The sequence below is a fragment of the Convolutriloba macropyga genome, chromosome 4 (assembly GCF_964194025.1).
Source record: "Convolutriloba macropyga chromosome 4, txConMacr16.3, whole genome shotgun sequence".
NCBI lineage: Eukaryota > Metazoa > Xenacoelomorpha > Acoela > Convolutidae > Convolutriloba > Convolutriloba macropyga.
The window spans coordinates 49949240-49975352 of NC_134471.1; the positions used below are offsets into that span (position 1 = coordinate 49949240).

Below are 26113 nucleotides of genomic sequence, written 5' to 3' on the forward strand. Positions count from 1 at the left end.
TAATTGGAATTGTTCAGGGCTATTTTGGTACTGCAATTACTAAAACGGCTGCAGGATTTACAATGCAGTGTTTTGCATTCTAGTTGAGCTGGTGTGAAATTGTGCCGTGGTCCTTTGAACTTTACTATACTTGGCTCTTTTAAAGATTGCACAAATGTTCCTGTCGCTTGCAAACAATTAATAAAACACAGTTGCCTGCCCCAAATTCTTTGAAGCCTGAACTCCCTCCGAGCTAATAAATTCTTCTCAGAATCGTTCAGAGACCGGTTTCTGCTGATTGCGTGTAATGTTCGAGTGGAAGTAATTTACACAATTTATTTTATGTTCTTAAATTGAGTTAAGAGTTTTTACAAGAAACTATTCTGGAACTGACCGATCCAGTTATCTGTTCGAAATTTGTGGCCAGAACTATTGGAATTTGAATCAAACTTGCCAAACCACAAAACACTCGGACCTGTCTTTCAAATCGAATCCTTGTGCTTTATCATTTCAGCCTTTAACTTTGCTGGCACGCAAATTTTGCACCAAAAACCCAGAAACGAAAGTGGGAAATTGGGCCCCTTTTGGGAGTTATTTGTTTGGATTGTTCCAGAATTCTGGTGTGGTCCCGTATAAACCCAGAAATTGAGTTCCAAAGTTAGTAAAACTACTTTTGGTTTGGAACTCAATTTTCATTTTGGTCGAGTTGTCTTGACCAAAACGCTGGGTAAGGATTGCTCCAGAATTTCTTACAAATTTCCACCGAAAGCAATTCATATTTTCTTTAATTTTGCAGATCAAAAAATTGAATGTTGGTTCTGGCTATTTGCATGATTGGACTTAATGAAATATCTTATATATGAGTTAATCTTAAAACAATACACATATTAAGACTGTTTAAGCTTCGAACTAACCCGTATTATTTTTATTTGTTCCTGTCGTCCCAATGCTTCAAACTTTGTTTACCTTATTTACCAGGCTATCACACTAACAGCGGGCATCACTTCAATTGTGACGAAGACTCGAAAAAGCCAAGTTGGTTATTTAAACCAAGCCTGGTTTTAAGTTATTCTTACTTGTCAAATGGAATCTTGGTTCGAGTTTGTCACCTTTATGGATCACTAAGCGGTCAAAATTAAATCAAAAATTATTTTGCGCTATTTGTGTCGCCGAAAACTTATTCACGCTTTTGTTGCTATGGTGCACACGCCCTTAGATTATAGTTCCTGGTGCTGCTTTCTTTCACTTATACTGTAGTTTGTTTAAACTTGCTTTAACTCAGTAACTTCGTTCTGGTTCTTTTCAGAAAATTTGTTCTGTATATACGGCTCCTTTTCTCTGACATCGTGGAAACCAAGAAATAGACGGAAACAGATTAATTGGTTCGTCTTTTAATTGTCAATCAACATGAAACGGTCTACACAGCAAATGTCAGCATCAAACAAAGACAATGTTAGCAACAATTACGGCTCAAACAATAGCAATGGAAATGCAGGGCATAACAGTAACGCGAAGAAACCCAAGTTTGCATTTGCAATTGACACGACTAAGATTTCCTCAATTCCAACAAATACAGACCCCAACACGATTCACAAATTATTCTGGTCTAAGTTTTGTCCAAACAAGACGACAGCAAATTCAATTTCGACTACTGATTGGAAAAGTTTTAACAATTTGTTACAGCTGGAAAAATCGCTCATTCCAAAATCATTCAGGTTAGTGTGCTATTCTATTAAACGAATCCCATCTATGAAAACAAATAATCACGTGTATATCAGACGCCTGCTTTTGGACTTGTTATGTTACTAAAGGGCTCAAAACGAGTTAGTAATGAGTTGAAACCAAGACGGCCTTATGAAACCATAAATAACAAGGGTCGACAAGCTCAATCTAATCATATTGCTCATAATTTAATCTAATGTTATGATCTTTGGTAATCTAATGGTTCTTGATCTGGTCAAAGACGACGTGCAAATTAATTCCTTGTCGATTCAGCCTCAAATTTTTACTATTACTCTATAATTGTGACGGGGAGTACTTGAACAAACTAGATTAAAAAAACATGAATGACTCTTTTTCCAACATTGATACAAGATCGCTGTGATACCTTCAAAACTATACGATGAAATAAAACCTTTCAAGAGAAAGATATTGAGTGATTGGTGAAGGATCGTTTTTGTTTTAAGTTGTACAGTTCAGAACTTTCTCTTTTCTAACAAGGAGGCTCGGTAATGTGCGTTTGCACATAATGTTCCGACCCCGCTCAACTAAATTTTTGACTTCATTGTCTACCAAATGAGAAGGAGAGAAAACTTTCAAAATTATTCTTCGAAAATAATTGGGTTTTCCGTTAAAAATAGCTTTAAGCTCAAACCACTATACAAATTAATTCATGCCTCATTAGCTGGTCCATGATACCTGCCATTAAGAAGAGTATGAGGCAAGGCAAACAACAAAATCAAATAAAAACAGCAGGCACTACTTACGAGCAAAAGTCAATGTACATATGTTTCTAAAACTTAAATGAAAAGTCAAAGAAGCATCAGATAATAATCAAACTAAACCAGTTGCATTAGATTTCACCAGAAAATACATAGACCTGTCTTTATTGAAAATAATTAACAAATAGACAAAGAAAAACAGAAAATGCGAAGTTAAAAAATACTTTTATACTTTTTGAAAACAGTTAATTTCAAAGTAATGAAAACACTTAGCTATCAACTGAAAACAGTGAATGGCTTCCTTTTTACCCTCATAAACAGCCATTGAATCTTGTCATTATACAGAATGTGATACGACCACAAATACAGGCAAAAATCAACAAATTCGAGGAAAAGATGTCGAAGCCTAAAAAATTATAAATCTTAGTGAAAATATTAAGTATGATCAATTGCGCCTTCTTTTAACGGCATTAACGTGATGTGTGACTGGTCATTGATGTGCCATTCGTATGATAATTGGACAAAACATCAAAAGAGAACTCCAAAAATTGGAAAGTGAAGAAAAAATATAAAAGCGCGTAGTGTCAACTTGAAAGAATCATTATTTAAAAGAAAAAACAACGCTGAAGATCAAATTGTGACTCTCTTGATATAGGATGCAACCTCTTTTTTGCCGAGACTGCGCTTAAAGGGGGTTAAAATTAAGATTAAAGGTAACAATTCTCCGTATTTTATAAAGTCATAAGTCAGAAGAACCACAAATTTTCAAGTGAAAAATAGTAGAAAGATTAATTTTTAGTGCTTAGGAAGCCAATTGGACATTTCATTAGCGGTTATGTTGAAAGGCTACAAAATAAGAACGACTACAGGCAGAAGTAAAAAATTCACTAACAATTTTACGCCAATGGTGTTGAAGACCAAACAGCAAGAAGGTTTTCTCAAGAAATTTAGCATATGTTCGTTGGTTTTTTTTGGCACGTATTTTTTTGTAAGTTTGGCCTGTCAATAACTGGGCTTTGATTTGAAATCGTTCGGGTCTGAAATTAAAATTGGAATATTTTTTGAATTGTAAAAATTAATTCAAAAATGGTTTCGCAATTGGTGCTTGTCATTTAAACCAAAATAGCTTGTCAATAAAACCGAAACAGCTACTTTCACCCAAAAAAGTCGCTATATATCATATAAATAATGAATTTACATATTAATTTTTGTTAGCGAAAAACCATTATGTTTAATCTTCAAGCACAATATAGTTTTGTTAATAGCTCCGTAGATACCGAATTAGACATTTGATTAATGTGTTGGGCCATAAGACTACAAAAAGTACCTGAAGTGCTGCCAAAACTGAAGAATTAGTTGATAATTTACTAAAACAAGTTTTTTGAGCCATAAAAACCCTGAGCATTACTCAGAAAGCAATACTTCGACCTTATTTGAACATGAATGGGACCTCATATTAGATGGAATTTTAATTTAAAAGAGACTTGTCTGTAATTTGGAATAGAAATGCAAAAATGTTTCAAAAAGGACAGACTCGAAATTCGAATCCATTTTCGTTGCAAAAATTTAAGGATGATAAAAATGCTATCGCTGTGCGGCTGTTACAAAACGCAATTGCTCCAAATATTGCGTAATATTTTTTTGTATACGAAATTCTTAGTATATCGAAAATAATCGATGCCTTTTTATATCGATTGAAATTATCGAAGACCGCTACAATGTGAGATCCAAAACACCTTCTTAGGAACCGGAGGTAAGAAAGCTCCGAATACTCAAAGATTTTGGTCTACAGTTTTTATGACTGCACTACCGGTGAAACTGGACAACGTGGGCCAAATAAGCGTATTTGATTCCATTTTTTATATAAAAAAGAAAATGCTAAATTTTCAAAAACTTAGTCGAATTTGTAGTCAAAACAGTTGACTCAAACAAATCAGCAACTCTCGTTTATCTTACTAATCAGACTATTAGTAGTTTTTTGTTATTTTTAGGCAAAATTGATCAAAGTTTTGAGAAAAATTACAAAAAATGCGAACAAGACAACGCAAATTAGTCATTCACAAACCTTTAAACCTGGGTTGCTTGTCGGAAAAATGAATTGCTAAAAAGTCTTTGTAATTTGAAATTCTACGCTTGACAAGTTTTCTAATGATACCGGTCACAACTATGTACGATGGATATTTTGATAGGCGAAAATCGACTGAACAACTGTGAAAAAAAACTAGTTCAGCATATAGTTCCTCACTAACTAAAGTTGATCGGAACAATAAATTCATTTTTTACTGTAGCGTTGAATTCAGACAGAAGAATCATCATGTTTTGCGTTCAATTAATTTTTAGAACTATGAAAACTACTGAAGATACAAATCATAAATAGACTACAGAAGAGACCAAAGCTACTATTAGGACTTGCAAAGCCCATTGATTATTATAAGTACTTATTAAGTACTTTATGACGACACGCCTTGCAATTAGAACCTTAAATATATTTCAAAGCCCTTTTGGGGATTTTGCATTTATCTTTGAAACCAAAGCAGTGAGATTATTACCTGCATAAATGTTTATGACTTTGCAAAAAGTCAATAAATGTATAAATTATTTTTCATGTACTACAGGTAATTTTCTTCTAGCCATTGAAATGTATGACCAAGCTGAAGCGAATGCTGTCATATTGTTCAATTTTAAATAAAGCGGAAAATTTGAGAATAATTAAAAAAAGATGAAAAGAAGGTTTTTAAAATGTTATCTATGAAGTTTAATGCTGTTAAAGGTATGCGGTAAAAGTAAGAACCACTGCTGAAACCTACAGGCGCAGTTTTTGAATAAATTAAGCCCGTGCCGAACTCCAAGTGTAAATCAGAACTGGGCAATTGTAAATGCAAGTCTCCCATGTAATATATTTTGCGCGCTTTCTCGCTTGAAATTTGCTTCTCTCAAGCGTATATTAACGGTGCAAAGGAGAAGCTCTCCATTGTAAAATCAGACTGAATGCAAGTCTGACAAGTCAAAGAAGTGACATCAATCAGTTTATGATTCAGTAATGATGAGGAATTGCATTTATACTGGCCCAGTATTGAGTTACGAACGCGAGGTCTCCATTCAGAACTAAATGTTTATTGTCTGCTGAATGCCTCAGAAATGGTCCTAGAATCATCAATTGAGTTGGTCTCGATCTGCAAGAAAAGATAAAAAGTTTTGGCAAAGCTTTTTTTCCCTGGAAAAATCCCTGCTGTGCTTATTTACGCATTATTTTTATTCCTGCCCAACATTGCAAAATCAGTTTGCATCTATGTTCGTCAGCTGTTTCATTCAGCGAGGCATTTTCAGGAATGACAAAAAGCAGTTGTCTCCTTGAAAGGGAATGTGTGAGCCAACTTCTTTTTCGTGTCTATTAAAAGTTCAGCGGTCAACAAGAGTGTAAATTCAAGTAAACCATGGCTTGATTTGGTTGTAATTAAATGTCTTGAAACTGTTGTTGAAACTATGAATGAAAGGACAATTTTCCAATCAAAAACCACCAATTTTAGCTCAAACAATGGCCTAGCCTGATTCAAATTTGTGTATTTTACCTGTAGGCTTTTTACGCACATCAATGAATGCATAGTGCAGCGTGGTATTTGCACGGCTAGTGAGTTCATTTTCTTAGCTCTGATGTCAATTTCTATTCTTGTGGAGATCGGGAAATCAATAAAATGTTGATTAAGATGTATACGTCAAAGATGTTTTAATTGTACTTTATTTATTTCCGAGAATCCCATATCGTCTAACAAAGAAAAAGATTTTGAGCAAAGTTCGGGTTACAAATTTGGTTTGGTAACTATCTTTGAAATGACTTCTTTCACTTACTTCTCTTGAGTTTATGTTGAATGTAAAATTTTTAGGTACAGGGATCCAGTTTTTTGGTGCATACCTAATTTTCTGCGATATGAACCGAGCACTGCGTACAAAAGTGGAAAAACAATCAAAGCAAAACAGAAATGTTTTGAACAGAAGTTCTTAAAATGCATCGGAGACTCCAAACAACTTTATAGATTTCGAATGAACTTAAGGGAGTTACTTCTAGAAACAAAAACATTCCTTACCTACTGATAGATGACCGACTGGTTGATGGCAACCTAGATGACAACCTGATTCTTCTTTTAATCTCACCCATTGTGAGGGCATATCACGAAATCCCACTTCCTAATAGAATTTCGAAACAAGATACGTCATCCAACATGCTGCTACTCTGGGCATGTGATCGAGTTTAAACTTAAATATTATTAATCAACCACGATTGCTAAAAAATATTGGTAAAAAACTAATTTTTTTAAGCATAATGCCAATTGATATAATGATAAATTAGAGAATTGATTAATTCCTATTACGTTTTCAACGTGATTTTTTAAAAACGACCTTTAAAGGGAGATGAGAATTAGGTGTTTGAATAAATATTCTGGTTTTGAGAGTGATTTTTTTCACGATCGGCAATTTGATTTCTGTTTTCCATGTTTTTTTCTTATCGCATATTTAAATTTCATATGCGTACTCTATTTGCACTTGCTTAAATCCCTGAACTGGTAGCTAATGCTTTTTTACTTGGAAACCAATATTAGTGAATTTTTTTTGTTTGCCAAATTTTTTCTTACTTCTGCTGTCTTATTACTTAATCTCGTTAATGGCAGTTAATGGCAGTCAATTACTAGTGAACTTAAAGGCTTATTGTTTTAACTAAATATTAGCATTTTTTAAAATTGTTTTTTTTTTGCGTTGTTCATTTTGTTGTCTTATCTATTTTTTTGATCAAGTGCTGGCATCTTCCGTTGCTAATGAGGCATAGATGTCCCTAATTTATGGTTCAAATTCATTGCTGGTGGCTTATGTAACTTTGACTTTGTTTTAAAAATTGCTAATTTTTGTGTTTTGTTTGTATTTGTTGTGGATTTTGTTGTATCATTTAAGTCCATTAATGAAATGTCTGATCGGCCGCTACTAAGTCTTAAAATAATCCTCAGTGGTTTTCATTACTTTGACACTTTACTTTCGGAAAATATAGATAGATTTTGAGTTCTTCTTTTTAATACCTGCACAGCGATAGCTGGGGCTATTATCGGCCTTCTCTTGTTTTTTTTTATTTCGTCGTCACAATTTTTGTTACAACCATATGACGTCACAACCACTTCAAATCTGCTTTTTGTTCATTCGTTCATGCAATTTAACTGAATTGCGTGCGTGACGTCAGTTTTCGCTCTTAGTGGAGCGAGTTTTTTGTTCATTTGCGTGATTAAATTTTTGGTCACACTTGACTTACCTTACTCTAAAAGGACTGCCTCACTTTGAAATTGACTTTTATCTACTTTAATTCAAAGAGATAAGGTCAAATGGGTGTGTGTCACTCTAAATGAAGGTTAATTGAGAGCAGCTAATAGAGGCAGCAAAAACTTATACAAATTTTTAATGAAAATATGACATATCAGCCTTGTTGAACACTTCCCAAATGACTTTTCACTTCTCTTCTTCATTTTCGAGTGATTATTAGCCGCCATCATTGTCTCAACCGGCTATTATAGCGCTCCCATTTTTTTACAATTCAAAGAATTTGAATTGTATTGGAGCGCTGTCTTTTTTTTAATATCTGTTCACACATTTTCATGATTTTTGAAGTCAAATTGGAGTGGTGATTTTGGTCACGCCGAAACAGGAAATGGAGCGAAAAAGCGAGTGGTTTCGCGGCGTGAATTTTTTTCGCTCTAATTTTAAAGTAGAGTGAGAAAACGGTGTTTGAACAAAAATTCGGTTTCTCGGTAGTCGTTTTTTGTTCACATGTGGCAATTTCACTCTGATTTTTACTGTTTTTTCGATTTTTTGGATCGGATTTTTTTCTAAATAGTTTTCCCAATCCATTCACAGCTCATTCTAGGCCTAATTTTTTTGTTTGAATTAAATTCTTTTTTCTCGCTAGTGGTTTTTTTGTTCACATGCGGCATTTTGACATTGATTTTCTGTTTTTTTCTTATTTTTTTTTCTGATTTTTTTAAAATGGTTTTTTTAATTAACTCATAGTCCATTCTAGGTCTAGTGTTTCTGTTTAGTCAATAAAAATTCTTTGAATTGTACGTCAGGACTTGTCCTGCTATGTTTTTTTTTTATTGTCGTCATGATTTTTGTTACGACCATATGACGTCACAGCCACTTTTTGTTCATTTGTTCATGCAATTTCAACTGAATTGCATGTGTGACGTCATTTTTCGCTCTTAGTGGAGCGAGTTTTTTGTTCATGCGCGTGATTAAATTTTTGATCACACTTGACTTTCCTCACTCTGAAAAGTGACTTCCTCACTTTGAAATTGACTTTTATTTACTTTAATTCAAAGAGATAAGGTCAAATGGGTGCGTGTCACTCTAAATGAAGGTTATTTGAGATCAGCTAATAGGCAGCAATAACTTATACAGATTTTTAATCAAAATATAACAGATCAGCCTTCAATGAAAAGACGAATTTTTTTGGTCTGTCTTTTTTACTGTTTTTTTAAACTGCCGATCTACGAATCTATTGCGGCTATTTTCTGGCAATCTATGTTTTTCCATTTTGGTTCTTTGAATCACAGCCAGGGTTAGGGGAATCAATGGTGGCGTTTTCCCGGCAATCTGCTGAGTGTGTTTCACCATTTTTATTGCAAATCTCATGTCAAAATACAAAATGACTGTGAGAACTGTTTGTTTTCCCTCGTTGTAATATAGAGATCCGTTATTGATACTTTTAACCCTAATAACGGTATTTGTTAAAGCTCTACGAGCTAATCTTGGTTCTTGGGCTATTGTCATTTTTTAAACCAGTTCTGCACCATTCATTTGAAGGGTCCTTACGACGAAAAGGTTTGCGAAATCTTATCTTAATGGAAAAGTTAATGGAACCCCTCATTAGTGATAAGAGGGGATTCTGCCGCACACTTTTTGACTTATTTCAATCAAAAACCCCGCTGATTTCGGGATTCGAACCACTGGGAAACGGGTTTTTATCATTACTCCCCTCCCCCGCTCCGTGGCGGAATATGTGCAATTACACCTTGATAATGGTATCTAGTAATGGCCAGTCCAATAACTTTGGTTTGACCGTTGTGAACTGTGGTTTGACTGTTGTAGGTACATGCGTGATATGTCAAGTGGTGCTGTTGTGACAAATTATGCCTCTGATGACATTGAGCCGTGGATGAGGCAGAAGTGCTTCGAGTGGCTCTTGGAGGTATCCGAATCACGTGAGGCCGACCCCAACGTAGTCTTTCACGCTATGGCTCTCTTCGATCAGATGTTGATTTTAAAGGTAAGCTCAATATTATAGCTGGATTGAACTTGAAATTTGATTCTCATGGTGCATAGGTAATTGCTAATATAATTGAAGAACACTAAGGGTCTATGCCGGCGTTGCTGATAGGAGGTCTAGGAAATAAAACTTCACAGAAAAATCCTCAGTCAGGTTCTGATTAGAAATGAAATCCGAATTGTCATACTATTATTTATTACGAAGCTATCAGCACTTCGGTGATTTACTATTTGTTTGAATCTAAGTTTGAATCTAAGCAATTATCTTACAGCTTTTAGATAATTTTGGCTATTAATACTGATTCAATTTAGATCAGAAAACAATCCTCGGACCGTTACTCTTCATTTTCTGCATGAGTAATTTTTGCAAACAAAACATCAATAATCAATGCATTTTTTTTGGAATACGCACACTGCATAATTTAGGCATCACTTTAGTTAAGCATCAGCAAAACTAAGCCTTGAGACTTAGAAAGTTAACTTTTTCATTGACCAACTCGTGTACTATAAGAATAAAATGACAAAGCGATGCTAATAATATAGTCATATACTTAGAAATAGCTCATTGAATTTTCTTCTGGGAGAAGGCTAGTGAGTTTTATAACCGGAAGTTGTGTTTTGGATTCCAACTAGTTATGCATGTCACGAGCAGGTACAGCGACATGACAGAGCTAACGAGGGAGCTAACACTGGTTCTGCACGCCTAATCCTATTACATTTATATAGAAGGTCGCGTGAACCGATGAGTCTTCACTAAGAACAGTGCCAAATTGATTTTGATATATTCCCGCTATTTACCATTTTTTGAAGTATTTGAAACCATTTCTGTCGGAGTGCTCCAACGAAGCAAATAAAATAATGACGTAGAATGCTTAAGGAGACTTATGGGTCGTCGAATTCATTCAAGATACCAGTAGTTTTCGCTATTCGTTTCATAAGATCACTTGCGACGTTTTCTGAGCTCCCAATTGCTGCGCCTAGCACCTCAAGCTTGCGACGACATTTTTCAGTTCTTTTGTTGATACTGTTTAACTCTACTGTTGGTCGGAATTCGCATTTGTCGGGTCGGAGAAAGATCACTTGTTCTATTTACCCGATGATTTCAATATTCTTTCATGCAAAACTTTCTGTGAATAATTGCTTCTTGAACACCGCCAACACCGAGTTGTATAAAAATTGTTGAAAAAAGGGGTACGGCATCGCTGCTAGCTTCCATGATTATGCACTATGCTGTCAGCTGGGTTAAAACTTCATCAACTGCAATGGGATGGATGCTACTTTTTTTTCTTCAAAGCTGTTAATGAAGCACTGCAGGGCTTTTGTGAAAAAATCTTGTTCGTGAATTTCTATGCAGGCTGTGTTCACAAAATCATATGAAACTGTAAGTGCATCCATCGCAGCTTCGGATAGATTGGCTGCTGTACATTGCACTACTTTGACAAATCGAAAGTTTTCAGTTTGGTCTGCTGCTCTATACTTGGAAAGATTTAAATTGATCGATAATTTTTTCTTCGGGGAAACTGGTAAGTATTGGAAAAGTAACTCCGCTTGCTTTAAGTCTGCTTTCTTTTGGAAGTAGCGCTTCGAAAGATGCGTTTCCAACTGGTACTAGGCCATAGAATCTCTTGGCTTTCTCATACATCACTTAATGAATTTTTGTGTGATTTAATTAGCTCTTATTAATAGCCTCGTCAGCAATTCCAGGCGGCTATTATTGCGCTCCTGATTTTTTACAATTCAAAGAATTTGAATTGTATTGGGGGCGCTGTCTTTTTACGACTCGAAGAGGAGTATTGGAATAGTCCTTTTTTTAAATCAATTTTATTGGAGTAATTTTTGAAGCGGGAAATGAAACGCGTGAAAAAATTTTGGCGCTGAACAAAAGTGAAGAGCGGAGCGAAAAGAGAGTGGTTTTTGTTCATACCGCTGTTTTTGAGAGAGAGCGAGAAATTGATGTGTAAAAAAAATTTCTCCAAGCGAGCGAAATTTTTTGTTCACGTGCGGCTTTTAAAAGCAGTTTTTTTGCAACTTTTATGGTTATGAGGTTTGATTATGATATTGTATTAGTTTCAGGCTTGTTTTGATAGGATTGAAGGTTTCAAGCAGTTGATTTGATTTTTTATGCTAACTTGGAGGTTTTTGATCAGTTTTGCTGATTTTTTGACAAAATTTAATGATTTTTTTTACCTGTTTTTTTGTTTTACGGCTTTAAGTGGGATTTGAATAGAAGCTTGTTCCTTAACGAATCTTCAGATACCAATTAATTAAAGTTTTGGTGGTATAAATCAATTTTTTCTTAGGAAAAATGACACAAAAATTGAAATTTTAATCTTTCTTATTTTTCTTATTTTTTTGCAGTTTTTCTTTTTTTTTAATCTTAGACAAATTTCTTACCCACCCTATTATGACTTGCCCATTGTTGTACGAGCTTTTCATTGCTCTAATTGCAAGGAACCCTTATTAGGCGTTTTGTTCCCTTGTACTATTAAAAAAGTTTTTATAGTTTTTTTTTAATTTGTTTTTGAATGCCGTTTCTTTTTTTCCTTAATTTTTTATGGTATTTGTAGAGGTTTAGGGTTCACGGTAGTTGTTCTAGTTGCTTAGTAATAAGTATGGGCATTTTGCTGCTTCGAGTCGTTTCCGGAATTCTTCCGGCTATGTTTTTTTTAGATCTGTTCACACATTTTCATGATTTTTGAAGTCAAAATGGAGTAGTGATTTTGGTCACGCCGAAACAGGAAATGGAGCGAAAAAGCGAGTAGTTTTGCGGTGTGAAATTTTTTCGCTCTAATTTTAAAGTAGTGTGAGAAAACGGTGTTAACAAAAATTCGCTTTCTCGCTAGTGATTTTTTGTTCACATGCGGCAATTTCACTTTGATTTTTACTGTTTTTTTTTCGGTTTTTTGGATCGGATCTTTTTCTAATTGGTTTTCCCAATCCATTCATAGTTCATTCTAGATCTAGTTTTTTTGAACCAAAATTCCATTTCTCGCTAGTGGTTTTTTGTTCACATGCGGCAATTTGACATTGATTTTCTGTTTTTTTAATTTTCGGATCTGATTCTTTTAGGAAATGATTTTCCCAATTCACTGAAAGTGCGTTCTAGGTCTTGTTATCCTTTAGTCAATGAAAATTCTTTGAATTGTACGTCAGGAGTTGATCTGCTATGTTTTAAACTTCGTCTAACAGCGGCTATTATAGCGCTCCTAATTTTTTACAATTAAAAAAATTTGAATTGTATTGGTGCGCTGTGTTTTTTTTTAAAGATGTGCTCACACATTTTTCAATGACTTTGATCGTTAAAACGGGATAAACAGGTAAAGCCCAGCGGGCATTAAGTTTCATTAGAGGCCCAAAGTGGTGTTTAGTTGTCCTTCAATTGCTAATAGTGGTGCAGCTGCTGGGATGGCCTTAATTTAAGGTTAAAAGGTCATTTTTAGGAGTTTTTTGGCTCAAAATGATGCAATTTTTCATGTTTTTGAGATTTTTTTGAGTTTCTTTTTTCGATTAGTTTTAGGTTGTTTTTTTAAAAAGTTGACTAAGGTCGTTTGCGACACAAAATTGCTTGTTATGACCATTTTATGAGATTTGGTACTACAAACACAAAGTCGCAAAAGGATACTAATTTTTGCGATTTTTTTCCGGTTCTTTGAAAAGTTTTGTCATTTTTTTAAGTTTTTTAGCCCTAGGTGCCACGAAACCTCCTCTAGAGTTTGATAAAGGGTTTGATGATAGATTACTGCATAGTTTCTAGTGGTAATGGAATGGTTTTTAACTTTTTTTTTGACAAAGCTTGCAATTTTTTCATGTTTTCGACATTTATTGTCATTAGTCAAGTTGTTTGAGTCCCAGGGCCAGAAAACCTCTAGCGGTTGGATGATAAGTTACTGAAAAATTTTTTTTTGTCATAGAATAGGTTTCAACTTTTGAATATCACAAATTTTAGCAATTTTTTTTGACAAAATTCGCAGTTTTTTCAGGTGTTTTTTTCTTTTTTTTTGTCTTTTTTGCAGTTTTTCCAGCTTCAAGGACAAGGCAATCTCCTTTGAGGTTTGTTAATAGGGCACTACATAATTTCTAGTACTAATGGAATGGTTTTTAACATTTTAGTTGGATTTGTTTTCAACAACTTAACCTTTCGACTTTTGGAAATTTTTTGATGAAATTTGAAATTTTTTTCAAGTTTTTTCAAAACTTTTTATTTTAATTATTTTTTCTTGTCTTAGTAGACAGGTAACCTCATCCATTGTTCGATAGTATGTTATTAAATAATTATTAAATGCTAGGGGGCAATTGAAAGGCTTTCAACATTTTAATAGAACGAATTTTTTTTTGAAATTTGAAATTTTTTTCTAAAATTTATTGCCTATCGATCTATGAGCCAATGAGTTTTTTAAAGCTTGGAATTGGGTTACTGGATAGCCTCTAGAAACAAAGAAATGATTCTGAAGATATTTATATCACAATCTTCAGCAACATTTTCTGATAATTTGCAATTGTTTTTTTTTCTTAAGTTTTTTGGTCATTTTCGAGTTAATCAACGATCTTCAAGGGCCAATGAATATTTTTCAGGTATTGCAGATATAATACTGGACCGATTTCAGAAACAAAAATTGATTTTAAACATATTTTTGAAATAGGTATTTTTAAAGGGAAAAAATTTTGCCGTAGTCTTTAAAGCTTCGAGTTTTATCAATGAGTATATTTTGTTTAATTTTGATTCTTTTAATTCCTCAATTTTGTGAGATGATTTTGTTTGTGTTCCGGCTGGAATTGTTCAATTGATCTGCTGGTCAGCTAGATTACGTCTGAGTTTTTCATTCAATTCTTTGAATTGTATTTCAGGACTTGTCCTGCTATGTTTTTTACTTCGTCTAACAGATTTTTGTTTCGTCTTAGTCTGACTTCTTGGAATTGACTTTTTCCATAACTTCGGTTACTTCTACTGCTTTGCATTTAAAATTTGTGTTCGTGACGTCATTTCTGCTTTTTGGTCAATTGCGCGACTTACCTCACTCAAAAAATGACTTCTGAGCTCACTTATGGAACTTTAAATTTTATGAACATTTACTAATTAAAGGTCAATAGTGTGCATCTAAGTAGTGCCAAACTTATATGCCCTAGTTCCTGAGTAATAGGGTCTTGTTTTAGTATCGAATATAATTTTGAAAAAGCTCCATTAGGGCTTTTTCCTTGTAGAGCAAATGTGCCTCATAAAAATGACAGTCCGAATCTAACCCAAAAAGTCTAGCGGTTTATTAAAAAGCTGGTGGTCGATTTGTCAATCTTATTTCTTTAGTTGTTTCAATTCATGGTAGGCTACAAACGTCTATCGCGTTTTTCGGGCAATCTGCCAGCGATGTTTTAGAATTAAGCGGCCGGTCATACCGCTAACATCAAATCAGAGATGCGGTGATTGTTTTCTTAATCAATATATATCATTCATTCGGCCTATAGTAGTCTCCAGTTGAAATTATGCTAATCGTTATCGTCGATAAAGTTACAATCTGTAGCTTGAGCACGTTACTGTCACTTCCCATCTTGTCTATTTATGGAAGGCAATTGAACGAATTCGTTGGTTGTTTTCTGTTCCAGGTAATTCCTAACGATTCCCTACAGTTAGTGGCAGCAACTGGGTATCTGTTGGCCTCTAAGCTTAGAGAGACGTGTCCTGTGACGCCGAGTGAACTTCAGACCTTCACTTACAATGCATTCAGTGAGAGTGATATCAAGTACGTATAGTTTTAGGACTCCATTTTGATTTAGATCTAGGTGATTGGAAACCATCTAAGGTTGTTGATCGCTTGCAATCACTATCATGTCAATTAAATATTCTTTAACCAAAAGGATTAAACTGTGTGGCATCTAATTTAAGGAAAATGCGCTGTATCAATTTAGTTTGTCTTGTGTTCAGCCTCTTAAGCTCTATTTTTTTTTTACTGAATCGGTGAATTTTACTTTTTCACACTCTCGTTCTTCATTTTTGAGTGATCTAAGTTGTTCGCGTTCTGAAATCAACTTCGTTGCTAAAGGTGATTGTTAGGGAAAGGAAATTAGCGCCATTGTAGCTGACTAATTAAAATGCCAGACTATCAACATGGGTACGGGGTACCGTGTTGGTGCATTCTTGTTGCAACCATAGAACATTTGTAAGCTACAGTCCCTCGAAATAAGTTGCCCTCACCTGTCGTTCGAGAGCAATTCATCCGACGTTAGTCGGTTTATATTTGTTTTAATGAAATTGTATTTATTTTGGCAATGTTATAAAATATCTCTTTACGTGTACATGTAAGTGTTCTGCTTGATTGTGTGTAGGCAGTTTGAGATGTGTATGGCGGTGTGTTTGGAGTGGGAGTTGGACTGTGTGACGCCCTGTCAGTTCCTGCAGCCTATGGCTTCGTTCCTCGTCTGCACGGATATTGTCGGGACAATGGTGGGTACTCAACCGTTTCTCTGAATATTTGTGCTCATTGATGAATTTTTGGGTTTTTCCGATTTTAGGCCTCAGCTTTGTGGTAATATAACGTATAGTCCTCCATTACCATAATCGTTGTACCCGCTTTGATCGCTTTTCATCTAACCGATTTGACTTTTTGCCAGGAGAAAATAGGCAAACCGATAACGCCCAAGGTCTATAAGTTGTTGTGCATATCTGTTACGGATCTGTCAAAACACTCAATTTTTTTTACCATATCCTGTCTTGACCTAGTAGTTTTATATCCTCTATTGAACAATAGAATTGAGTCATTGAGAATTAGGTTATCAAAGATCATTAGAGTGTTTACTAGCTGACATTGGTATGAAGTTTATAAGCTTTCAGTTTACAAGCTGAATTAAGTATAATTTTAGAACTGAAACTCCACGCCAAATTAGAACACTTTTTGACTCTAAAAAAACAGAAAAAAAATCGGTCAATTTGTATTTTTTTTCTGTTTCAAATCCGATGTGCACCAAGCGTGTCAACGGCGGCTATTTTCCGGCAATCTGCCGGCTATGTTTAATTAATAGCCGCGAAGCGATAGCTGAAGCTATTATTGGACCTCTCTTGTTTTTGTCAAGATTTTTGTTACGACCATATGACGTCACAATCACTTCAAATCTGCTTTTTAATTGCTCTTGAACGCAGTTCATAGCAATTATTGTAAACGTGTGTGTCTTTTTTATGCAAATCTTTCGCTTGACAATTTTGCGCTTTTCTTCTAGAACATTCTTTGACTTCTCAAGTGACTTTTTCACGCTTTGGTTCGTCATTTTTGAGTTATTTCTAGTGCTCCGAAGTTGCTAATATAAAATCGGTTGCGGCCGGCGTAGTAGAATTAACTCACTTGTAGCGCAGTGGTTTGTGAGGGTGTCCATGGGGCGAGAGGTCAGTGGTTCGAATCCCGGTGGGTTCAAACTTTTTTGCCATAAAGAAAAATTGATCTAGGCTAGAGCCCCTGATGAATTAAATTGCCTCGACTGTCGTTCAAGAGCAATTCTTCCGACATTAGTCTGTTTATGTTTGTTCATTCGTTCATACAATTTACATCAGCCGAATTAGGTGTAAGTCGTGAATTTATTTCCAGACATCTGTTAAAGCGGGGCGAGATTTTATTTACAAGTCGTTCTCAAAATTTATTTATATGGTTATTGAAGTTTTGGTTTTGCCAATGATTTTTTGATAGCGGAAAGTGAGAGCTGGGACTTTATTTGCCTTCTCTTTGATTTTACAATCCAAAGGAGTTGGATTGTATTGATGCTCTGTATTTTCAATTGCTATCAAACGATGTTCGTAGTCAATCAATTATCTTAGTCTTGTGGTTTTTTTAGTCGCAAAGCAATAGCCCAGGCTATTATTGGACTTGGTTTTTAGAATCCAAAATATTTGAATTGTATTTGTGTGCTGTTTTTTTAAAGGTCTGTTCACTCTTTCTTCACGTCAGTGGGAGTGTTGATTTTTATCACGATGGAGTAGTAAAGGGAGCGAAAAGGCTAGTATGTTTGGAGCGTGATTGTTTCCAAGTGCCTTTAAAGTGAGGTGAGAAGTTGGTATTTGAAAAAAGTATAGGTTTTTGAAAGCGACGTGCTGCAATTTTACTGTTGGTTTCAATGTTTGTTTTTGTGTGCTATTAGTATGGTAAATATTTTTAATAGCCGCAAAGCCATAGCTGAGGCTATTATTGGCCTTCTTTTTTTATTGTCCGCAAAGCAATATCTGGGGCTACTAATGGCCTTCTCTTGCTTTTTATTTCGTTGTCCAGATTTTTTTTACGACGATTTTTTTCATTCGTTCATGCAATTTCAATTGAATTGCATGGGTGACGTCATTTTTTACTCTAACTAGAGCGAGTTCTTTTGTTCATTCCCGTGAATAAATTTTTGGTCACACGTGACTTAACTCTCTCAAAAATGAACGTTAATTCGAAGAGATAAAGTCAAGTGAGTGCGTCGCACTCTAATTGAAGGTTATTTCCGAGCAGCTAATGGAAGCAGCAGTAAGTTATACAGAGATTGTTAATCATAACCTTACATATCATTATTTAATAAAAAGAAATTTCTCTTTTTGTCTGTTTCTTGCTATCTTTGTGACTGCAGGATCCACAAAGCTATTGCGGCGCGACTATTTTCTGGCTATGATTTTTTTTCGCCGTCAGGATTTTTGCTACGACCATATGACGTCACAATTACTTCAAATCTGATTTTTGTTCCTTCGTTCATGCAATCGCAGCTGAATTGCGTGTGTGACGTCATTTCTTTTTCTTATTGGAGTGATTTATTTGTTCATTCGCGTGATTTAGTTTTAGGTCTCATGTGACTTACCTTTATCTCAAAAATGACTTCCTCACTCTAAAATTTAGTCTTATTTACTTTAATGCAATGAGATAAGGTGAAATAACTGCCTGTAATTCAAATTGAAGGGTATTTGAGAGCTACTAATATCAGTATATTTAGAAAAGTTAATATTGTTGGTCTATTTTTTTTACTATTTTTTTTTAAACTGAGATCTGCAGATCTATTGCGGCTACTTTCTGGTTATCTAGCAGCTATGTTGTGCAGTTTGTTGCCTGACCATTTTTTCGTCTGACCCATTTGACTTTCCCTTCTCAAAAAAGAGATAAACAAGTTATGTGCGTAGATCATTAAGTGGCTCAGCAGCTCTCTTATAGCCTTAAGCCTTTCTATTGTTCGGTATATTGTGAGCAGAGACTTGAGTAGGTAATTATGGTTTTTCTAACTAATTTAAGCTTCAAGTTTTTGCCAATTTTCTCAGTTTTGCACATTTTGACTTGTCTGCTATTCTTTTCAGAAATTTCTTATATTGTGTGCTCATTCTAATGACACATGGTGTCAATAATGTACAGAGTGTTGATTTTCTATTGATTTTGTTTGGAACTTTTTTAAAATTTTTTTAATTTTTGTTTTTTTTAAATTTAGAAGTAAATAAGATATTTTTTCGGCGCATAAAGAATCATGTGCTTTGTTGACTGCCATAGTTTGACGTTGCTGGCAAATTTCCGGTCCTTCGTTTAATTCAGTTCTTTTGATTGTAGTTCAGTGTGTTTTTCTATGGTTTTATTGTCGCCAAGATTTTTGTTACAACCATATGACGCCAAGATCACTTCAAATCTGCTTTTTGTTCATTTATTCAAGCAATTTCGACTGATTTGCATGTGTGACATCATTTTTAACTCATAATAGCGAATTTTTCTGTTAATTCGCGTGATTAAGTGTTGAGTCACACGGGACTTACATCACTCTCAAAATAACTTTTCTCACTATCAAGATGATGTCTTCTTTTCTTTAGTTCGAGGAGATGAGGTCAATTGATTATGTCTCACTATGATTGAAGGTTATTTGAGAGCAGCTAATAGAAGCAGCAATAAGTTATACAGATTCGTAATCAAAGTATAACGTCTCGGGAACTGATAAAAAGAAGAGAAATTTATTTCTCTTTTTCGGCCTGTTCTTTTATTTTCTTTTTGATACTGCATATCTAGGGAGCTATCTGCCAGTCATGTTTTTAATTTGTAGCTCAGGTGTTGGCTTACTACGTTTTTAATTCGGCATGCATCAGTTTTTGTTGCAACAGTTTGATAACTCCTCGAGAAGACAAATGCTTAGTGAATTTTTCCACTCTGTATCTAAATTGGTGTGCGTGTCGTTCTTTGTTACTCTAGAGTAAATTTTTAGTTGAGTCATGCATTAATTTTTATTATACATGGCTTGCTTGACTCAAAGTGACGTCTGCTCAAATAGAGTTTAAATTGAGAATCGTAACCCTAAGTGTAGATTAATCTGGGCCGCCTAGGAATGTTGTAGCGCGCTGTATTTCTTGGAATTCAAAATATTTGGAGTTCGATTTGAAAAATTGGATTTTATTGAAAATCAGATTATACTCTATAGGTAGAATCCTCCGTGGGAGTGTTGCAGAAATGTGTGGCAAGTGAGCAACTGTGTGGTGTGAGAGCATCTCTATTGGCTGCCTCTGGTCTACTTTACACTATGGCCTGTCTAGCCGTATCTGCACAGGCACAGAACGTCAGTATCCAACTATAATCCTTTTGCAATATAATCAGATTTTTTCAAATGAAACATTCAACCAGATTCTTAAGTTCAAACACGCGTGCAAGTTTTGAATTTAAAAAGGCAGATTCTAGAATGCCAGATGTTTGCAGATGCAGTGCCAGATTTTAAAAGCTGTCGGCATTTTAAACGTACAAACGGTTACGTGACTCTTTCAAGCAAGTTTACGTGACTCTGCTATTATCGTCGAATGCCAGATTTTCGCAGTGACTTCGTCAGTGTCGCAATCTGTACAATCATTTCGCGCTGAGCTATTCACATCTGAGTTTAACGGTGGGTAGTAGTAGTAAACACTTAAGTAAACATTTCAGAGTGTGATTTTTAATCGCTGTCTTTATCGCACGAAGTTTATGGCAATTATATTAGACCCGAGGTCTTTTTTATGCAACTTTACATACGTTGATAATAATTGGGGGTACACGCACATGCACCCCCATTTCGCTATCATCCCCCCCCCCAATGCAAGTATCTCTAAGCCCCATCTGGTTACTAACGAAGGCAAATGCTCGTCGGTTGTTTGAGAGCAATTCCCCTGACGTTGTTCGGTTATGTTTAATTGCTCTTGAACAAAGTTTGAAGCAATTATTATAGACGTGTTTCTTTTTTACAACTCGAAGAGTATTGGCATTCTACGTGTTTTCTGTTTTCGAACAGTTGCTTAGTTTCTGATGTAAAATTCTTAGGAACTTGCGGTAAAGTTCAAAGTCAAAAAATGATTCGAGAAGTTTTGATCCCATAACAGTCCCTCCTCTCTATGAAAAGTGCAGACAACCCCTATCTATTTCTCTCGCCCCCAATCTTCCCATCTCTTCCCATTGCACACTACGCATACCCCCCCCACTACCTACCCCCAAACCTATCTATCTCCTACCTTCTCCGCTCCAACGATCACCCTCAATTATCACCAGCCCCCCAGCAACAACACCCACAAGCACAAACTAACGAATTGTGTCTGCATCTTTTAAACAGTATATGTATTATTCTGCAATTAACTTTGTTTTTTGTTGTTTCCATATTTTCCTTGATATTTGTGATTGTTAATCTTAAGAGTTTAGATTACACAACTTTTTTATTGGCTATGTCTTACTAACTGAAGTTTTGTTTATTACTGACTGAGTTTTTGAATATTGAATATTGACTTGATCAGTTGTTTAGTTTTTAATATATAGTTATTTGGTACTGCGGGTATTTTTGGAGGTCAGAAATTAATTTTGAGTTAAGTTTTGATCCCTTATCAATCACTCTTCCCTTTATAAATTGCAGGCACACTCACCTAAATAACCCCATGCAACCCACCTTCCTACATCCCCTCCGCAACGTACCCCCTCCTACCTCACCCACAGCTACCAACCTTTTCGCTTACCACGTGTTCGAACCCCTCCCTGGTCAGATGTTTTTGCACCATGAACGTATCTCTATCCCGTCAATGCCTCCTAAATTGTTTGCCTCGCCACTAGTTTGAGAGCAATTCCTCCAACGTTAGTCGGTGTAGGCTTGGTATTTCCTTGTTTTCTTTGATATTTCTGAGCTTAGCTTAGTTAAGAGGTTATATATACCGACTCTTCGAGTCGTTTCCGATGTTATCTTTTTCTATGCAAAATTTTTGTTTGAGAGTTACTTATGCTTCTGTTCTAAAACATTATTTCGACATCCCTTCTTTGTTTACTTTTTTCAAGCTGGACTTCTTGATTTTGGCCTGATATTAATTGTTCGTATTCAGAAACTAAGTCTGGTGCTAAAACGAGCGATTATAAGGTAAGAAGTTCCAACGTCCTGATAGCCGAGTGGTTAATGATTAAATCTAGTACGACGGGAACTTTTGAACCCCTCCTAGTAGAGAATTTTTACCATTAAAATTCATCTAGGCTACAGCCCCCTCTTAATTAGAAGTCCCACCTGTCTTTCGGAGCAATTTTTGCGACGTTGGTCGGTTTATGTTTTCACATGGAGTTTTCAATTGAGCGGAATTGAATTTAACAGGCAATTAGAGGCAAATGTCATCAGAGTGGAGATTTTAAAGATTTTTTTATGGGTCTTTCCAATTATAGGCCCCCAGCTTAGTGGTAAGATAATCTATATAATAGCTGAGATGGTCGGATATAGCCCCCACCCAACTTATTGGTCGGAGAATCTATCTAATTAGTGGTCAAATAATTTATCTGCTCTGGGCTCTGTTTCTTGAAGTCCAATTGTAAAAACTGAGGAAGTCGTCCGTCTAGTAACGGTGTCGTTTCCTTTTTTGTCGAAGACTTTCAGCGTTATATTCAAATAATCAAGATTAAATACTGATCAAGACTGAACTTTGGAACCCCCTGTTCTCAACAGGTATTCAATCTGTGTTCGCATCGGCTCATGGAGTTCACGGGAGAGAGCATGGAGAACATAATCAACATTGTCAATAGGATCGAAGAGTCACTTACGTCACAAAGTCAGTCATCAGCTATTACGTCATCAGTGCACAATAATAATAACAACAGTGTAACCAACGATTACCGGGAAGCAAATCCAACACAGAGTTCGAACGTCACTCCGCCCAAAAGTGGGTCAAATAACGATGAAGAATCTGAACAAACGACACCCTTAGGTGTACAAGACGTGATACAGTTACTGTAGCATACAACGCACTTTCACGGGTCACTTTCATCGAAATCATTATTTATTGTTTGCAACGTAGACGCTAGTTATTACTCACTCAAGCAAGTCGTTCGAAATTGTGACGTTGAAATGACAATATTTTGACATAAAAAGCTTGTTGTCAACGAATTTCGAAATCAGAAGGTAATTTCTCAAACTTACACTAAAAATATGAGTGGCAAAAAATTAATACCATTAGCAAATGAAAATTTGCGTGAGACTCGTTTAAAGCTTCGTTTCTGTGTTCTGTTATGTTATTGTGAAAATTCCTGTTATGTTAAAGTTGATTTGGAAGTGCGTACAATATAGCCTAGATTAGTTTCACTTCTATCATTTCCAGTGCAATAAAAAATGGTTATCAGTCTATCCGTAATTTGACAATGCTCATATTTTCCATATTAAGTGCAGCGCTGTGATTGCGAATTTCTAAGTCTTGGAGGATTTTACGGATCTATTCTGCTCCCCCCCCCCCCCCCCCAGCTTAGTGGGCAGAAGTTTTACGCCTCCCTGGTGCACGTGCTAGGTTTAGCAATTAATAATTTATAAGTGGGGGTCATTAAAACACGGGCGTTAGGGGGAGGAAGGAAAAACAGAATAGATCTGATTTTACTTTTAAAATCATAGTCCGTAGAATTATTGTTTGCACTGTCTTAATTCTTCCCCTCTGGATATTTGTATCACGTGAGAAGTTTTGAACAATTAACAAGTAATTATGAATTATTTAAGTATTACTGAGAAATGGGGTGGAAGTTTTAATAGTTTCTTTCAGGATCTTTTTTAGAAAAAGCGATTTAAAAAAATGGGTTTGATCTGATTCCTGGCTGGAATTTCATTCAAACCCATTTGAATGAAATTCAAATGGGTACGCTTATTTCATTAATTTTATCTGATCTCGAACTTGGCGAACGCTAACACATACTAATCAAAATTATTGGTACATGCCAAACTGCCCGAATCACTTCTGAGTTAATTAGACCTTCTTAACTGAGAGAGTTGCAGGAAAAACATGGAATTGGACAATTTTGGGTAGATGTTATGAATTCCGGCCAGAGTTTTGGAGTAATGAGCTTTCTCTTTTCCTATTTAACCAAACCAGCTGATTAACCAAACCCACTTTTCTCTTTCCTTCCTTCCTTTTCGTGATTTTACATCATGACCCATCTCAGGAACTCTGTTGACCTTCTCTGTGATTGTGTGTTTGCATGCTTTCCTTCTGAGAATAGCGAAGCATTGTTCTAAATAGGAATTCTATGTTTGTGTCCTTTTCCCCGGTAGATTATGAACCTCTAAATTTGATATACTGGTAGATACCTTCTTAATAGTATATATAAATTGTAATGCATAGCCGCAATTTTTATTAGGCTGTATAAACTATTCTTAGTGCAAAACGTGCATAATTTAGTTCACATAAGTTAATGGAGTCAAAAATTTTATTCACGGGGAGATCTCATTTTTGATCAGAATGAGAGCTCTTTTTGGGCGAAAGACATGTGAATGATCCATGTTCAAGATCATTATTAAATGGATAATGCTTTGCTACCTTTTTTCCGTTGATTGAGTAGTGAAAAGTTTGACTGCTTATGAACAAATTTTGTAAGCAAATAGTTTCTTCGATTGTGACTATAATCTGTGATAACCTTTTAGTGCCTTTGTTAAAGTGTGTAACCTTCGTTGCCTTATGAAGAGGCAGAAATGAGGCGATGTCGTTGAATTATTTCTAGTGTTATACTAAATTTAGTGATCTGCTTTGGTATTAATGGTGCCTTGTCCGTAATTGCATTTCTGTTTGCAATACAGCAAATTTTTAGAAAAAACTCAAGGAAAACAACCCAAAAATTGTGCCTTTTTGTGGTGCTAGTTAGTAGAAATTGTCACTTAGATTTTTACCCTATTTTTATGTTCTAGTTACATCTTTCCTTCTCTTATGTTTGTTATCTTATTGTTATTGTTTGATACATACAGAGTTGTTCCATTCTCATTTTATTAATTGTTAGAGAGCCGCGCTTTTTACAAACAGACATTTGCAGTAATACATTCATACACAACCTACTTAACCTTTACTTTCCACAGATTTTTCTACCAACGATTTTGATTCCTCCTCATGAAGCGTACCATTGTTAACAGTCCCAATAGGAGTGGGGGGTGTGTTTCTAGGATAACAAATCTTGAATGTTTATCTTTATTGTTTTGTTAACAATACAAGGCGGCTCGTTAATGTGCGTTCGCACATGATGTTCCGACCCGAGCTCATCTACATTTTTGACTAAAATGTCAACCAAATCAAGAGATAACAAAAATAGATGTTTGAGTTTAAAACAATCGTTACACATTCTATCTACTAATTGAATTACTAATGCCATGCTTCATTACAGCACCAACGTGACCTGACATTGAAGAGACTAGAAAAAAAATAGCACCAACAAAATTTTGGCGGCAAAAAATGAATATCTAAATTTAAAAGCACCTGGTAACAACGTCAAAATGCAGTCAGATAAAACCTTAACTACACAAGTTTACCTTTTACTAACTATACAGCAGATGAAAAGTTTTCTTAACGAGACTAGGTAACAAGCCGACAAAAAGAACGAACAGTGAGGCGAAACTTAAAAATTAATCAACATTTTTTGCACCAAGAAAATTCAAAAATCTTAAAAAACATTGGTTTTTAATAAAAAAATCCTTGATAAATTACTAAAAAGTCATTACAAAACCAAAAGCACCCGTCTGTGGTCAGACTATGCCATAGAAACAAACTAAAGAGAAACTCAAAAAATTACAAACGATTTGCGAAAACACAAACCTTTGCTACCATTAAAATCAATACCTATCATCTGAATATGTATTTTTAATTCAGTTGTTATTTCTGCTATTTCAGTTGAAGGATTTATACTGAAAGATTAAATAAGTTTACTTGGGCCACATTTAAAAACCATTGGGATCTGTTATTACGCGATTGTTCTGAAGGAAGAGAAAAAGAAACGCAAAAAATGGCCATTCAATAAACGTTCAGAAAAACGAAACAACAGTGGCACATAATATCAATATATATGTTATTTCTTGAAATACACGAAATTCGATGGGACATCTGATTGATGAATAGAAGTTAAATTTGACGAAAGGAACCTATTCGCTATATACTGAATGTTTCGAGCAACATCATTCATTCAGTCCTCAATTACAAGCCTATGAGATCTGTG

At 35.2% G+C, this 26113-nt stretch overlaps 1 protein-coding gene across 1 annotated transcript; it reads left to right on the forward strand.

Annotated features, from left to right (window-relative positions):
• The first annotated feature begins 633 nt into the window (after window positions 1-633).
• LOC142337725 (uncharacterized) lies at window positions 634-23453 on the forward strand. Its single transcript, XM_075387187.1, has 6 exons — window positions 634-1694; window positions 9543-9720; window positions 15315-15451; window positions 16035-16152; window positions 20103-20237; window positions 22608-23453. The coding sequence occupies exons 1-6, from the start codon at window positions 1387-1389 to the stop codon at window positions 22893-22895; spliced, it is 1164 nt and encodes a 387-aa protein (XP_075243302.1). The 5' UTR covers window positions 634-1386; the 3' UTR covers window positions 22896-23453.
• The last annotated feature ends 2660 nt before the right edge of the window (window positions 23454-26113 follow it).

Excerpts from the sequence above, each read along its gene's own strand:
- LOC142337725 (XM_075387187.1), top strand. The coding sequence starts at position 1,387 with ATGAAACGGTCTACACAGCAAATGTCAGCATCAAACAAAGACAATGTT. Across the intron at positions 1,695-9,542 it reads CTCATTCCAAAATCATTCAG|GTACATGCGTGATATGTCAA; the intron begins GTTAGTGTGCTA and ends TGACTGTTGTAG. Across the intron at positions 9,721-15,314 it reads ATCAGATGTTGATTTTAAAG|GTAATTCCTAACGATTCCCT; the intron begins GTAAGCTCAATA and ends TTTCTGTTCCAG.